This window comes from Dendrobium catenatum, unplaced genomic scaffold (assembly GCF_001605985.2).
Source record: "Dendrobium catenatum unplaced genomic scaffold, ASM160598v2 fragScaff_scaffold_853, whole genome shotgun sequence".
NCBI classification, from domain to species: domain Eukaryota; kingdom Viridiplantae; phylum Streptophyta; class Magnoliopsida; order Asparagales; family Orchidaceae; genus Dendrobium; species Dendrobium catenatum.
The window spans coordinates 2,228,668-2,242,044 of record NW_021319315.1 but is presented as its reverse complement, the minus strand read 5'-3'; the positions used below and the strand labels follow the sequence as shown (position 1 = coordinate 2,242,044).

The window sequence follows — 13,377 nt, the reverse complement described above, 5'->3', positions numbered from 1 at the left end:
GGACCGGTCCAGTGGACCGGTCTAACAATCTCCCTGAAAATTCTTAGAAAATACACCCCATCATTACAGCTCCGAACAAAAAGTAATAAATCAATGAAAAAGACGATATTACAAAAAAAAAATATCACCTCTTTAAGTTGCAAAAAATTCTTAGAAAATACACCCCATCATTACAGCTCCGAACAAAAAGTAATAAATCAATGAAAAAGACGATATTACAAAAAAAAAATATCACCTCTTTAAGTTGCAATGCAATTTATAAGGAAAAACCAATTAGATTTAGAAAAATGACAACATTGACGCACAGAAAAATTTATATAAACCAATTAGAACAATAACCATATGAACTTATTCAGCTTGTTCACTGCCATATCAATAACAATATATTTAAATAAATAAAACCCAATAAATTCAGCATGGGCGTGCTAGTTTCCGGGGTTTAAATAAATAAACCCGAACAAATTCAGCATAGTGAGCTGTTCTATTTTCATCTCTGGAAAAAAAATTCCGTTGCTGATAGTCAATTTGGACGAGTCCTTCCATATATAACGTAGCTGTGATTTAAAATTAATCTGATTGAACACAGTGCAACCTATTTAGCATTCCATCCAGTTCTTCCATTTCTATGATTTGCTTAACTTCATTATGTAGTTTATACAAAGGGCAATTTAAATATATACCACTATATAACAGTTATTTTACATATCTAACGTCTTAAAAATTAATATTTCATTTCTACCACCCAAACACAATTTTAACCTCAAATATACCACTCCGTCTCCTCCCAACCTTACTCCGTCTTCTTCCTGCTGAAATCCCTCTTCCTGTGCTCCTCTCCTCGCATGCTCTTCCCATGTGCTCTATTCCTCTTCCCATGTGCTCTATTCCGAAACTTCTCTCATTGAGAAATCCCTCTTCCAGCGAACTACTCTCCTCGCATGATCTTCTTGCATGCTCTATTCGAGAACCTCTTTCTTACACTGACTTCTCATGCTCTCAGTGAGGTAATCAGTAAGTGTAAGAACCGGTTCAATCCGGCCGGTTCAATTGAACCAGTTAGTGCAAACAGGCCTGGCAGACCGCACACAAGCATGGATGGGGTTGATTCGGATTTTTTTTTTTTTTTCGAGCTAGCAATCTCACACGAGATTGAAAATAAACGACTCCTCTATGTTCATTATCGCTACAGAAAAAAAATCAAGAGAACAGGCAGTGAAAGAGAGGAAGAAGAAGAATTAAGGTTTGCTTGTCGATTCTTTCCATTATGTGCAAATCATTCCGTAATATTTTATCTAAGTAGCAAGGAATGTCTTCTGTAAAGGTAAATGACGAAAGGCTCGAGGAGAAAGAGACAGAATTTGAAATTTGAAATTTCTTCTTAAAAAAGAGTAAGTGATTTATTTTGACATGACACACTTTCATTTTTTTGGTCTCTCTAATTGAAGAAATATGAAGAAATACAATTTGATTTTCAATAGAAAGAAATTCAATAAGGTTGAAGTTTTATCTCAATTCAACAGTGAAAGAAGGAAATTTGCAAGGATAGAAGGAAAGCTCTAATGAGGTAATTATTTTGATTTAATAGAAATTTTGAGGATTATTTAGAGTATTTAATGTTATGTTAATGAGGTTCCATTAGGTAAAAGTCCTCAATGAAAAATGGTTGTACCTTCATTGGTACAACTTTTAGATGATGCTCTTGTACTAAATGAGAAAAGGAAAAGGAATTAATGAGAAAATAGAAAATGGATGAATATTAATTGAAAAGAAATATGTTATTTGACAGATATATAATGAAGATTTATAACATATCAATTCATATATTTATATATATGTTAATTGGAAAGAAACACAAAAAAATGCATATAATTCATTATATTTTTTATGTATAACTATTATGTTAGAAGTGTGATTATCCACTAAGTTTATCATGAAAACTAAAACTGTTAAACTAAAATTTTCAAATAAGTCTTCTGATAAGCAAAAATGACCGAAAGAGAAGAGGAGTACATCTACAGAAAATGGTGATCCAATGAGAGCAGGTTAAAATGGTTTTAATAATGTTTCAAATATATAATTTGTTAGTTGCTCTTCTGCATTTTTTGGAATGTTAGACTTTACTGTTATGCAAAATTGCAGAAAATGTATTAATTATCTGACTGTCTGTCTATGCCTCGTTAATTCGAGTCTCCGGGCCAAGCCGTGACAAAAATGGTACCAGAGACCAATTATGATATGAATCATACTAAAAGTGTCATTAGATTGATTATTAATGTTAAGAAAGTTGATTTGATATTAAATTATGAATTTCATAGAGATCTTATTTTGAGGAATCAGAATGATCCTGAATAAGATATGGAAATGGCAGTGCCTAATATTACTGTTAATCCTGATGCACTGACACAAATGATGACGGCAATGACTCAGTTGATTCAGGACTCAAGAAATCAATCACCAGGAAGTGGTAATAATAGTAGCATGACTATGGATAAATATTTAAAGTTGTTCCAGGACATTAGATTGTCATTATTTAAAGGGGGTTGAGGGACCAATTGAGGTAGAAAACTGGTTATTACAAATTGAGAAGATTTTAGAAGGGATGTTCTGTCTAGAGGAGAGAAAAGTTTTTTTTGGCAACCTTTGTACTTGATGGCGAAGTTGAAAGATGATGGAGTCAACATCATGATAGGTTTGGAGGTACCTAGCATTCAAATCAAGTGGGATGACTTTACTCAAGTGTTCAAACTAGCTTGTGCCTCTTTCTGTGAGGAGGCAAATGCAAGATAAATTTCTACGACTTGTGCAAGAAGACAAATCGGTTATGTAGCATGAGGCTAAATTAATTACCTTATCCAGATATGCACCACAACTAGTTCATACTGCAGAAGAAAAGTGTCATCGATTTTTATCTGGATTGAAAGACGCAAGTAGGTAATCTCTTGTTCCTCTTGGGAATGAAGATTACTCTGTATTATTGGAGAGAGTTAGAAGGGTTGAAATGGATACGCAAAAAGCCCAAAGGAGGCGTGAATTTTAGAAGAAAAATAAAGTTGAGGTTATAAGAACTTCCCAAGATTCTCATAGTAGATCCATTTCACTATCTAGGAAGTCTAATTGAAAGAAGCCAAAGCCCAGCAGAAGATGAGCCTGAATAATTGCAACAAATGTGGAAATCAACATAAAGAAGAATGTCTTTCTGGAACAAATACACGCTTTTGTTGTCATCAACCTGGACATATAGCCAAGAACTGCCCTACTCTGGGGCAAAAACCATGAGGAGAATCAAGAATGAATGTTGGACTTTCTCAGGGAAATATTGGCTGGCCAAGGATGATAGAATCAGCTGCTTCCAATCCGGAGCCAAGTCCATATCGACCAAATACTTATCCTAGAGTGTACGCACTATCTCAGCAAGATGCCAATGACTCACCTGAAGTAATTACATGTATGTTTTTATTTAATTCATATGAATTTTATTTAATAGCATAACTAATCAAGTAATACATAAATAATAAGAGAAAAAGTAATATATGTGTATATTAAATTCTATATAAGCTTATAGGTATGATAAAAATTCAAGGAAAGTCGGTAGAAATTTTCTTTGATACAGGAGCTTCTCACTCCTTCATTTTAGAGGAATTTATAAAAATAGTTGGATTGAATGTTCATGAAGTACCCACAATTCTAGAAGTATTAATGCCAAATGAGTCCAAAATAAATGTTAATAGTTTATGTCAAGTTGAATTTATAATAAATGAGAGGAGATTTGAAGCAATTCCAAATGTATTACCATTACATGAATTTCATATGATTTGAGAATTGATTGACTATCAAATCACTTTGTGATTATAGATTGCAATAGAAAAATAGTTAAATTTAAATTTATTGGTAAAACAGAAAGTAAATTTTATGGAGATAGAGGAATTTCTTCAATGATAATCACTTATATGGAAGCTTGCAAATTGCTATCTAAGGAATATCTGGGTTTTCTTGCTCAAGTAAGAGATGCAATTAAAGAAGTTAAAGAATTGAAAGATATACCTGTAGTGAAAGAATATTCAGAAGTGTTCTTAGACGATTTGCCAAGATTACCCCAAGAAAGAGAGATAGAATTTACTATCAATTTATTACCGTGTTCAGAACTAGCAGCAAAATCACCCTACATAATGGCAGTTAAGGAATTACATGAACTTAAAAGTCAACTACCGAAAGAGAGCTGGCGGGAATTTCTGCAGGCACAATGCAGGATGTGAACTCTTAAGTTTATTCAAGATGCGAACTCACCTTCTTCACCGAATAAGAACTGGCGTGTAGGCTCCGAAAAATTAGCCCTGGCCTCCTCTGCTTGCTTTTCTCGGGGGAGTTTTAACGGATTAAGTTCTAGGGTAAATTTTGGGAAGGAAGATTGGTTTGTAGATAAGACACTACCTAGAGATTTCGCCCTCATTTTGCGAGGACTTTATGATCTGAGTTCTGGTTTCTTATAGCCGCAAGCCCCTATAGTTAATTACCCCTCCTGATAAAAGAGAGAACTTTCGATAAGGCTAGTCATCAATGAATACGTCGTATCCGTAGATACGCGGTATCCGGCATATAGTAGCAGCATGGGAATTTAGAATTTGAAAGGTGTTTGAAGATTGGATATTTAAAATTCAAAATTCACCGTCTTTCACTTAAAGCGGATGGTGCGGGAGTCATGATGAGCCCGATAAATATCTCATGGATCATGGTCCCTGGTCTACTTAGTCAGAGAAGGTAGTCGACCCAACCTGACAAAAGGATCCTTGTCGGCAGTCATGGGTTGCTTCGTCCAAGGGGACCTTATAGACCTAGGGTGGACATTTACCTAAGGAGACCAATTTGAATCCACCTTAGCTAACAGAGGGCTTTGTGCTCTATCAATAATATCCTATTAATTCATATCACAAGGATTTGATGTCACTAAGGAACGTATTTGTTCTGGCCATAACCATAATTTAGTGGTGCCATTTGGCGGCAAAACCACTAGGTTCAGAGGGCCTCGGGTCATAACCGTTGCCATTTGGCGGCAAAATCACCGATCAGATGACACGTACCACGTCCTTACTGACAGGAGATTATCTGAGAATGAATTCTAGTAATATTTTCAACTAGAAATTAACTCTATATGAGCTGAAGTAAATTTCAATTTATCCACCCTGGCAAACTATTGCGGATGGTGGATAGATTTTACTTTTAAGTGATTTGATGGTTTAATTTCAATTTTAAACATCTTCGAATTTTTTATTTTCACGGGTATTTTTGTGAAATTTTGAAGATATTTGAAATTAACCCCTCCGATTAAGATTTATATTCAACATGGTCATCATTGGGATATGGGATTACTTCCATTTTATTGGTCAAACCCTGTCGACTTTGTTCACTTGATGACAGAGGATTAGGTTTTGTAGGTTTCAGACCTTTGTTGGTGAATTTTCTTCATTGGGGACCTTGAAGGCCTTATATGAACATATAAAACATATATTCCGGTCGACATCTTGACCATATATTTGTTTGATAGTTCGAGTCGTGTCAACTCCTATATATCTATATAGAAGAATAGAAGAATCGGGCTCGATCTATATTCATTTATCGACCCGCGCAGCATCCCCACACATCACGTATATCCAAATCACGTTCGTCGGGGCCCATACAGGTGTTTGGGGGTATTTTATAATTATTTGTTGAAACTTGTCGACTCATATTTTACCTGCTTAGGAGGATCGGGTTCAAATTTATTAACTCGAGTAGCATCCCTAGACGTCACGTGTATTCTTATAACACGCTCGTCGGGGCCCATATAGGTATATGATTATATATGCACTTTTATTATACCTATGTGCATACATATAACAATGCATGTGTGCCCATTTTAAGATGTTTACATGCAATATGAAGGGGTGTCCGACTACATAACTGACTATTATTACTGAATGCGTGGGGCTTTATTTCAGGCTTTGTTGACGTCTTATGTTTTCTTGTATGAAGGTTGCAGATCCGGTGGCATGGCATCGTGCTTCAGTGGCCCATAGTTCTTACTACTGATTTATTGCTTTTGCTTATAGGTGAATCGTAGCATTGTTACCTGATTGCCACAAGATATCTCTTTGTTTTGATGTAGACTCCCTTTTCTCATTCACAGGGAGGTCTTTTTCTAGGGTTCATATAGGAATCAATAAATAGCTCTTGGATTATGTCATCATCATCATTTTTTGTTACTGACTTAAATAAAGAATCAGTCATTTCAATCTTAGATGATTGCATTCTTAATGATTTCCTATATTTTGAAATCAGTGGCCGCTGCCTTCAAAATAATCCTTTTCAGAGTCTTCAGTATAGTGGATTTCTACAAGATGTAGCCTCCATAGTTAAGTAGTTCGCCTCTGAGATAAGTTGAGGTATCTAGGCGCTCTTGTCGTTCATGACTTCTTCAATAAGAACATAAGTTTGATCGTCATTGAGGTATTGAAGAAATTTATATTTTCTTGAAGGAACTTTGGAACACCAGGAAGTTTAGTTTAAATTTGCTCAAACATCTCTTCCATTCTAACAGGAGGTGTGGTGTCCTTCTCATGGGAGAATTTTGTCCGAAAAATCAGTAGGTACTTGTATTCCTTGGTTGAACAACGTCGATAAAGGCGATACCATAGCACTATCAATATACATGGTATATTGTGCTGCAATGTAGAACTTCAAAGATCATTTGCACTTCCAATGCCTATATATGTCAGAGATGTTTTCTCTCAGACAAAAAACAAAGTAGAAACTTTGGAACATCAGGAAGTTTAGCTCGAATTTGCTCAAATATCTCTTACATTCTTATAGGAGGTCTCATTCTCATATAAGGGTTCTCTTCGAGGAGTCAACCGATGCTCGTATTTATCATATGCTCTTATATACTTTTGTGTCCACATGGGTCTTCCACAATGTACCCATTGTTGTTATCCACAACTAGATCATGTTTATTTACAAGGACCGGTCATCTTCAGTATGATCTCTTGGAGTGTTCGTAGAAGAGTCATTATTCCTGCATCATATACACCTTTCATCAATCTCAGGTAGTCGTCGACTGTACTTGTTTCCAGTGATGGGTCTTCCACTGTCAATTATCAGTTTTGCCATCTCAATCTACAGGCTCCATTGCTTGTGTTGGGGATACGAGTAGGAGGCACCCATACACTCTGTAACTTGCTATTGTTGTTCGCAAGTACAATACATTTGACCTTGTAGGGTCTATTGTAGGAGTCCATTGCATGTTTTATTCATCAATTGCCAATGTTACCCTCTCAATCTATAGGGTAAATATTGTTTGCATGAGGGATTATTGCTACAAGCGGGTAGTACTTATGCATTTTGTAGTTGACTAATGTTGATTATAAATCAGTCACATTTGAAAGTTTCCCACTACGAGTCCCCTACTTATAGTTTGATATTTGTTTGAATAATCAAAATTATCATTTATCTTTTATATTTTGATTATTACTATGTATTTTAGTATCTTAGGGTTATGTTCCCTATTGTTCAGTTCAAATCCCATGTTTTTTCAGTTCAGGTTCAGTTCCCTGCCGGTTGTTTAAGTTCTGTGCATTTCTGTTAAAATACAAGTCCTTTGTATTGCTACTCAAGTTAGGTATTTCTATTGTTCAAGTTTTGTGTACTTTAGTCTGAATTTCGGCAGCATCCCAGCATATCCCCTGTTTGGGGGAAATACAGGGAGTCATAGCCTACCCGTCATGTCAAGAAAGACGTGCTCGATCGGTGTTTGTAGACACCGCGACCGTAGTCTTCAATAACATCATGCCAAGAAAGGTGTGCATGGGTCTTCAGAGGAACATGTTTAAATGCACAGTGATTTCCCCGCATACTACAACAACAACAACAACAACAACATCAAGCCTTTATCCCACTACGTGGGGTCGGCTACATGAATCCTTTTTCTCCATTGTGTTCTATTAAAAGTCAAATTCTCATTTAAACCTAATAAAGAAAGGTCATTCCTAATATTTTCTAACCAAGTCTATTTAAACATAATTAATTATAATTACAATAATTAATTATATTTAATTTTAATTACTAACAACCAATAAAATTAAAATAATTAATTTTAGTTATTTTTTATTAATTATAGCTAATTATTAATTATAATACTTAAACATAATTAAGATAATTAATTAAAATTAATTTGAATTAATTTTAACTAATTATTATTAATAATAATTAAATATAATTAAAAAAAACTTAATTATAATAAATTTTAATTAATCATTATTAAAATTAATCAATTATAACTAAAGAAAAATTTACTTTTAATTAATAAAAAAATAAAATACAGGATTGAATAGAGATTATGAAGGATTAGTGCAGGATTTAAATCCTGTTGAACAGGGTTCGATCACCTCGTAAATCTCTCAGTGGAATGAATCCTCTGTTTCCCTCTTTTTGTTGACCTAAAGAGCTGTTCGACAAAAGGATTTTACAGGATTTGGCCAAAGAAGCACGTGAAAGGGGTAAGTTAACTTCACGTCTAGCGAGCTCTCATTGTTGCTTGCGATCAAAACGTCGTGGCTTCCGATCCGATGGGAAAGGAATGTCGTTGAAGGGGCGAGTCCAACAACCACGAAGGAGCCGAGGAGGCACGTGATAGGGAGAAAGTTACCTTCGCAAACGAGCAAGCTCCCTTCGTTTCTTCCAATTCAAATGGTGTAGCCTCCGTTCTGACTTGAAGGGAACGTTGTCGAAGGAACGAAGTCGAACAGCCACTAAGGAGCGAAGAAGTGTGCGAGAGGAAGAGGGAAAGAGGTCCATAGCATCGCTCCCTTCAGCCCCTTTTAACGAAGCGATAGGTCGTGCGGAGTCGTGGCAAATGCGACGTCGACGTGCGTCGTGTGGAGATCGACGTGCCGAGATCGTGCGTATGTTCGAACATGCATGTACACGACTTCGGGTTTTTTTTTTTATTGTATGCAGGTCAACATGGCGAAAAGGGGGATATCAACGAGGGATAATGTCGAGAGTTTCGGGAGAGACGAAGTGGTATATTTGAGGTTAAATTTGTGTTTGGGTGGAAGAAATTAAATATTAATATTTTAGATGTTAGATATGTAAAATACCTCCAACATCCTTTTCCTCTATTTCAACAATTATACATCTCACTTCAGTTTTGTTTCCCAGGCCCACAAAATAATCTGTTTCAACGTCTAGAATGCTAGATAGACCAAGAGGTCAGATTAGCTTCCCTCAAAAACAATGCAGAAGAAGGAATTTAATACGTAATTTGTGCTGACATTGGCTAGCAGAAAGATGAGATAGATGTAAAGTAGAATGATTTTGACCTGAATTAATAATAGTTGAATGGAAGCACGGCACTTGGCATCAGCCACAGCAGAATGCATTCGTTTTGTTCTCAACCATTCCAAATTTTCATCTCCAGAGTCCTCCGACTCATCCCTATTTTGGCTGAAAGAAGAATGTGCGTCATTTCTTGGCTCATACTCAAGATATGATTCAGATGAAATAATTGAAAAATCAGGAAGTGTTGCATTGACAGCTTCTTTTACAGATAGAACCGCTTCTAGCCACTTGTCTTCTGTGAATAGAGATCCTGCATTATTCGTCAGACGAACAAATGAAGCAATCCCAAAACTAGCAAGGCTTTGATGGGGCCGTTTAATGAAGCTTGTCAGTAGCATCAGGACTTTGTTTAGTAGTGGATGTACCGTATCATAAAACTTTAAAAACAGATCCACAACTAACTGAAGGGCGAGCGTGCACGTCTCATAGAGCCATACATCTTGATCAAGTTCAGCTGCATCAACTCCAGATCCATGTTCATGAGGATCGACTCCTGAAGGATCAATAGCATGCCGTACATAGTCAAATATCGGAAAGAGAACTGAATCAAACACTCTCTCCCATAAAGGTAAAGTGAAGTGATGGCCGTGGTTGCGCAAGGTCTCAAAGAGCACTTCCAAGGCACTTTTCCTAATTTGAGGTCTCAGATCAAAGGTAAGTTCTGACAGACCTGCAGGCACAGAAAGAGCAACTTAGAAAAAAGTTAACAGAAAAGGAATCAGTAAACAACATGAATACTATCTGATAAACAACACGATTGCTGAATTCAACCACATATTATGAAACATAAAGCTCATTCATTAAAAATTATCTTCAAAATAGTGTCACATGCACCTGCTAACAATGGGAACCAGAGGTGTAGATGATCATCTTTGTCAATAAACTGATTCTCCTTTGAATCCTTGACCCTATTAGGTGAAAGTAGCCCATTAGCTCCTGATGCTGCTTCCTCGTCCCTATAATAGGATCCAAGTTCACCTTCTGCAAGCTTTGCAGCACAGAACCGAAGAAAACCAATTGCCTTAAGGCTGATGTCCTTATTAAACCTACTGTTAGTAAAAGCAATAAGGCAATTAACACAGTCTGTAAATGTAGTGGTTTCGGTCTCAGTTATGTAAGGAAAGTACTCCCGTAATATCCTTTCAATTATTTCAAAGGCAAGAACAACAATATTTTTGTGATCATCATATGATGCTGTCGTGAATATCTGCAACAATAATCATGTATTGCAGGGAGTTATGGATCAAATAAATGAGAAAAAACTGAGCACAATAAAGAAGCTCGTTTAGCCAAATTAAGGAAAAAAGTATAAAAGGGCATTGCTCAAGAAGCGGCATGTAAAAGAAGAACAGAACAAATTGTACCATGAACATGCTTTTCCATCCTGACTTAACACTACTTGCACAAGCCAATACCATCTGGGAAACGCATCTGATGATGACCTCCCTTATTTCGACAGCTCTACTCTTACGCATAACAATGACAAAAGGTTTTAAAAATTCATTCTGAAAATTGTAGTTTGCAAGTTCTTCACGCTCAATAAACTTTTTTGATAGTTGACGCAAGGAATCCATTGCAAAGATGGCAATTGATAAGTTCTCAGAGCAACCAACAGTGACAAAGAAGTTTGATAGCACATGCCAAATGCTAGACCATACAAGCCTAATACGTTTCATGTTGTAATGCCTGCAAAATAAACCAATAGATCATTATTGAATGAATGACAGAGAAAGGAGGCTGAATGAAATAATATATCTTACGCAATCTCTACAATCTTTGTCAGGCTGAAAATACGTGGATCAGCTGTAGACCGTAATTCCTCCATAGAAACCTTACATAGGGCCTTCACAAAATCAACAATTGCCTCACTGTTCAATTTCTCACTTTGAATGAATATATTATTCACTTCAGATATTCCAACTTGCTCCAGCATGTTTAAGTTTGAAACCAAGTTGTTCAGTTGTTCTGTAGTAACTACTCCAGAAGCATGACCACCGACACCAACACTTTCATAGGAGCCTCTTCTGGCAGATGCAACTGCAAATGGAGTTTGTCCAGGAACCTTTTTTACAAGCACCGGGAGGATTGACGGCTTAGCCTGTTTAGATATATCTACTTCAGCTTGCGGTGTCGAAAAAAATGCAGCATCAGGAGGAGCACCCTCTCCCAAAAGTTGCAAATGTTCAAATCGTGAAACACACGTCAGAATATGTTCCCAAGCCTCTTGCAAATAATTTCCATCTTCATCAGCAACCACAAAAATTACCTGTAGATCAATCCAAAAAGAAACAGCAAAACTTCATAACTAAATTTCACATCACATCTGTTTTTCACTGAAAATGAAACTGAGCCGTAAATGCCAACATTTTCCTTGTGAACACCTATCCATAGTAGCGCAGATAATTCCCTGAAACTTGAAGCAAACCCAATAATTGCTCGAAATTTAATTGATTTACTCTAACTTGAAGAAGAATGGCCTTAAATCAGTTCGACTAATACAAAATGGACTCAACATACGACATACACGTGTGAAAGTATATATATGTATATTAAATATTTATTTGTAAAATTATATTATGTTTGTATAGTCTGAATGTATGTATATATGTATACATATATACATACATATAGACATACACAGATAATATAACTTCATAAATAATATTCACTGAATACATATAGATAATTATCTTGACCTTGTATCTGTGTGAAAATTGACTCGACCTGAATTTGATAAAAATCAATTCAACATTGATCACTTACAATTTTCGTCAAAGTAAAATGAACAATTTCAATTATAGAGAAACTCGTTCAAACTTGATTTGATATCACCCCTCATCCAACGGATAAAGGGTGTAATCATGTGTAACAGGTTAAAGGTTAAAGCTTAAAACCTGTTCATAGCGTATAACCACATATGAGTAAGGAATGAAAAAACTATGATGGATGCATTTTTAAGTGTAAACAAAGAGGGAATACGTCAGAAGATATTTATAATGCAAATCTAAAATCTTATGTTTCACCCTCTAAAATTTAGAGAACAATTAGCAAATAAAAGGACTAGACCACTTAATAGTTAATCAATGTTCCCTTGGATGGGACTGAGGAAAATCAAAAAAAAAAAATTGCTTCACCTGGCCAAAAAAAGAGTTGACATAAATTTTGTCCTCACTTATGCATGATAAGGGCCTCCTCTATTGAGATTGATGGAAAATAAAGAGTCAGAAAATGCATGGCAAACATCAAAAATCACTTTCATCAAACATGATGATGAAAGCAAAATCACAATGATGATTTTTTAATTAAGATACCTTAATATCATGTGAAAACGAAACTTTTCATTGCCTTAAACCATTAGCATCATTTTGTTAGGAAAAATGAAAATTTAAACTATGGATGAGGTTCATAAAATGAGGTCATTCTAGGTATGGCCGTATGGCAATGTAAAATCAATTTTTCCCATCCAATTAATATTTTAAAAATCATAGCTTCCGCCTTAGAAACATACATAGAACAAGAGCAGGATTTGAAAGATCAGGATTGAGCACAACTATTGTTGTCAAAAGTGCTAGGTATCATCAAACATATGTGCTTGCCTAATGCTCAAGGCACCAGGCACAACCCTTGGCACTCGCATGACCGCCCAAGATGCTAAAACTGAAGCAACCAATTGACCTAATAATCTCATTTCCATTGTAAAGAAGATTTATTGAAGGGAAAAAATAATAATAGTACATTAATCTATATTGATTGAAAGAATAATATTTCAAGTTCGTGCTACATTCCAAGTGTTGGATCAACAAAAATGACACGAATGCACGAATCCCGTTTTGCAGACATAGGATTCCATTCATCTTAAGTCAAATTGTAATTAATCAGATTTTCCCTGAGGGTAGTGTCAGGGATTAATTAGATCTGGGTCTTTACTTCCCATAAACGCAATCATTCATAATTAATTACCTCTCTTAACATGTAAGAGATACCTCTCAATTAAAGATGAACAATTTT

General features: G+C 35.7%; 1 protein-coding gene across 1 annotated transcript in view; it reads right to left on the bottom strand.

The window, feature by feature from the left end:
- The window catches only part of LOC110110338 (brefeldin A-inhibited guanine nucleotide-exchange protein 3-like), a 34,561-nt gene that overhangs the window by 4,872 nt on the left and 16,312 nt on the right, over positions 1-13,377 (bottom strand). Inside the window, exons 7-10 of the mRNA XM_020841756.2 lie at positions 11,130-11,635; positions 10,734-11,055; positions 10,204-10,576; positions 9,351-10,039 (exon numbers count right to left, since the gene is read on the bottom strand). Coding sequence (XP_020697415.1) covers positions 9,351-10,039; positions 10,204-10,576; positions 10,734-11,055; positions 11,130-11,635 — 1,890 coding nt within the window. The remainder of the gene's footprint in view (positions 1-9,350; positions 10,040-10,203; positions 10,577-10,733; positions 11,056-11,129; positions 11,636-13,377) is intronic.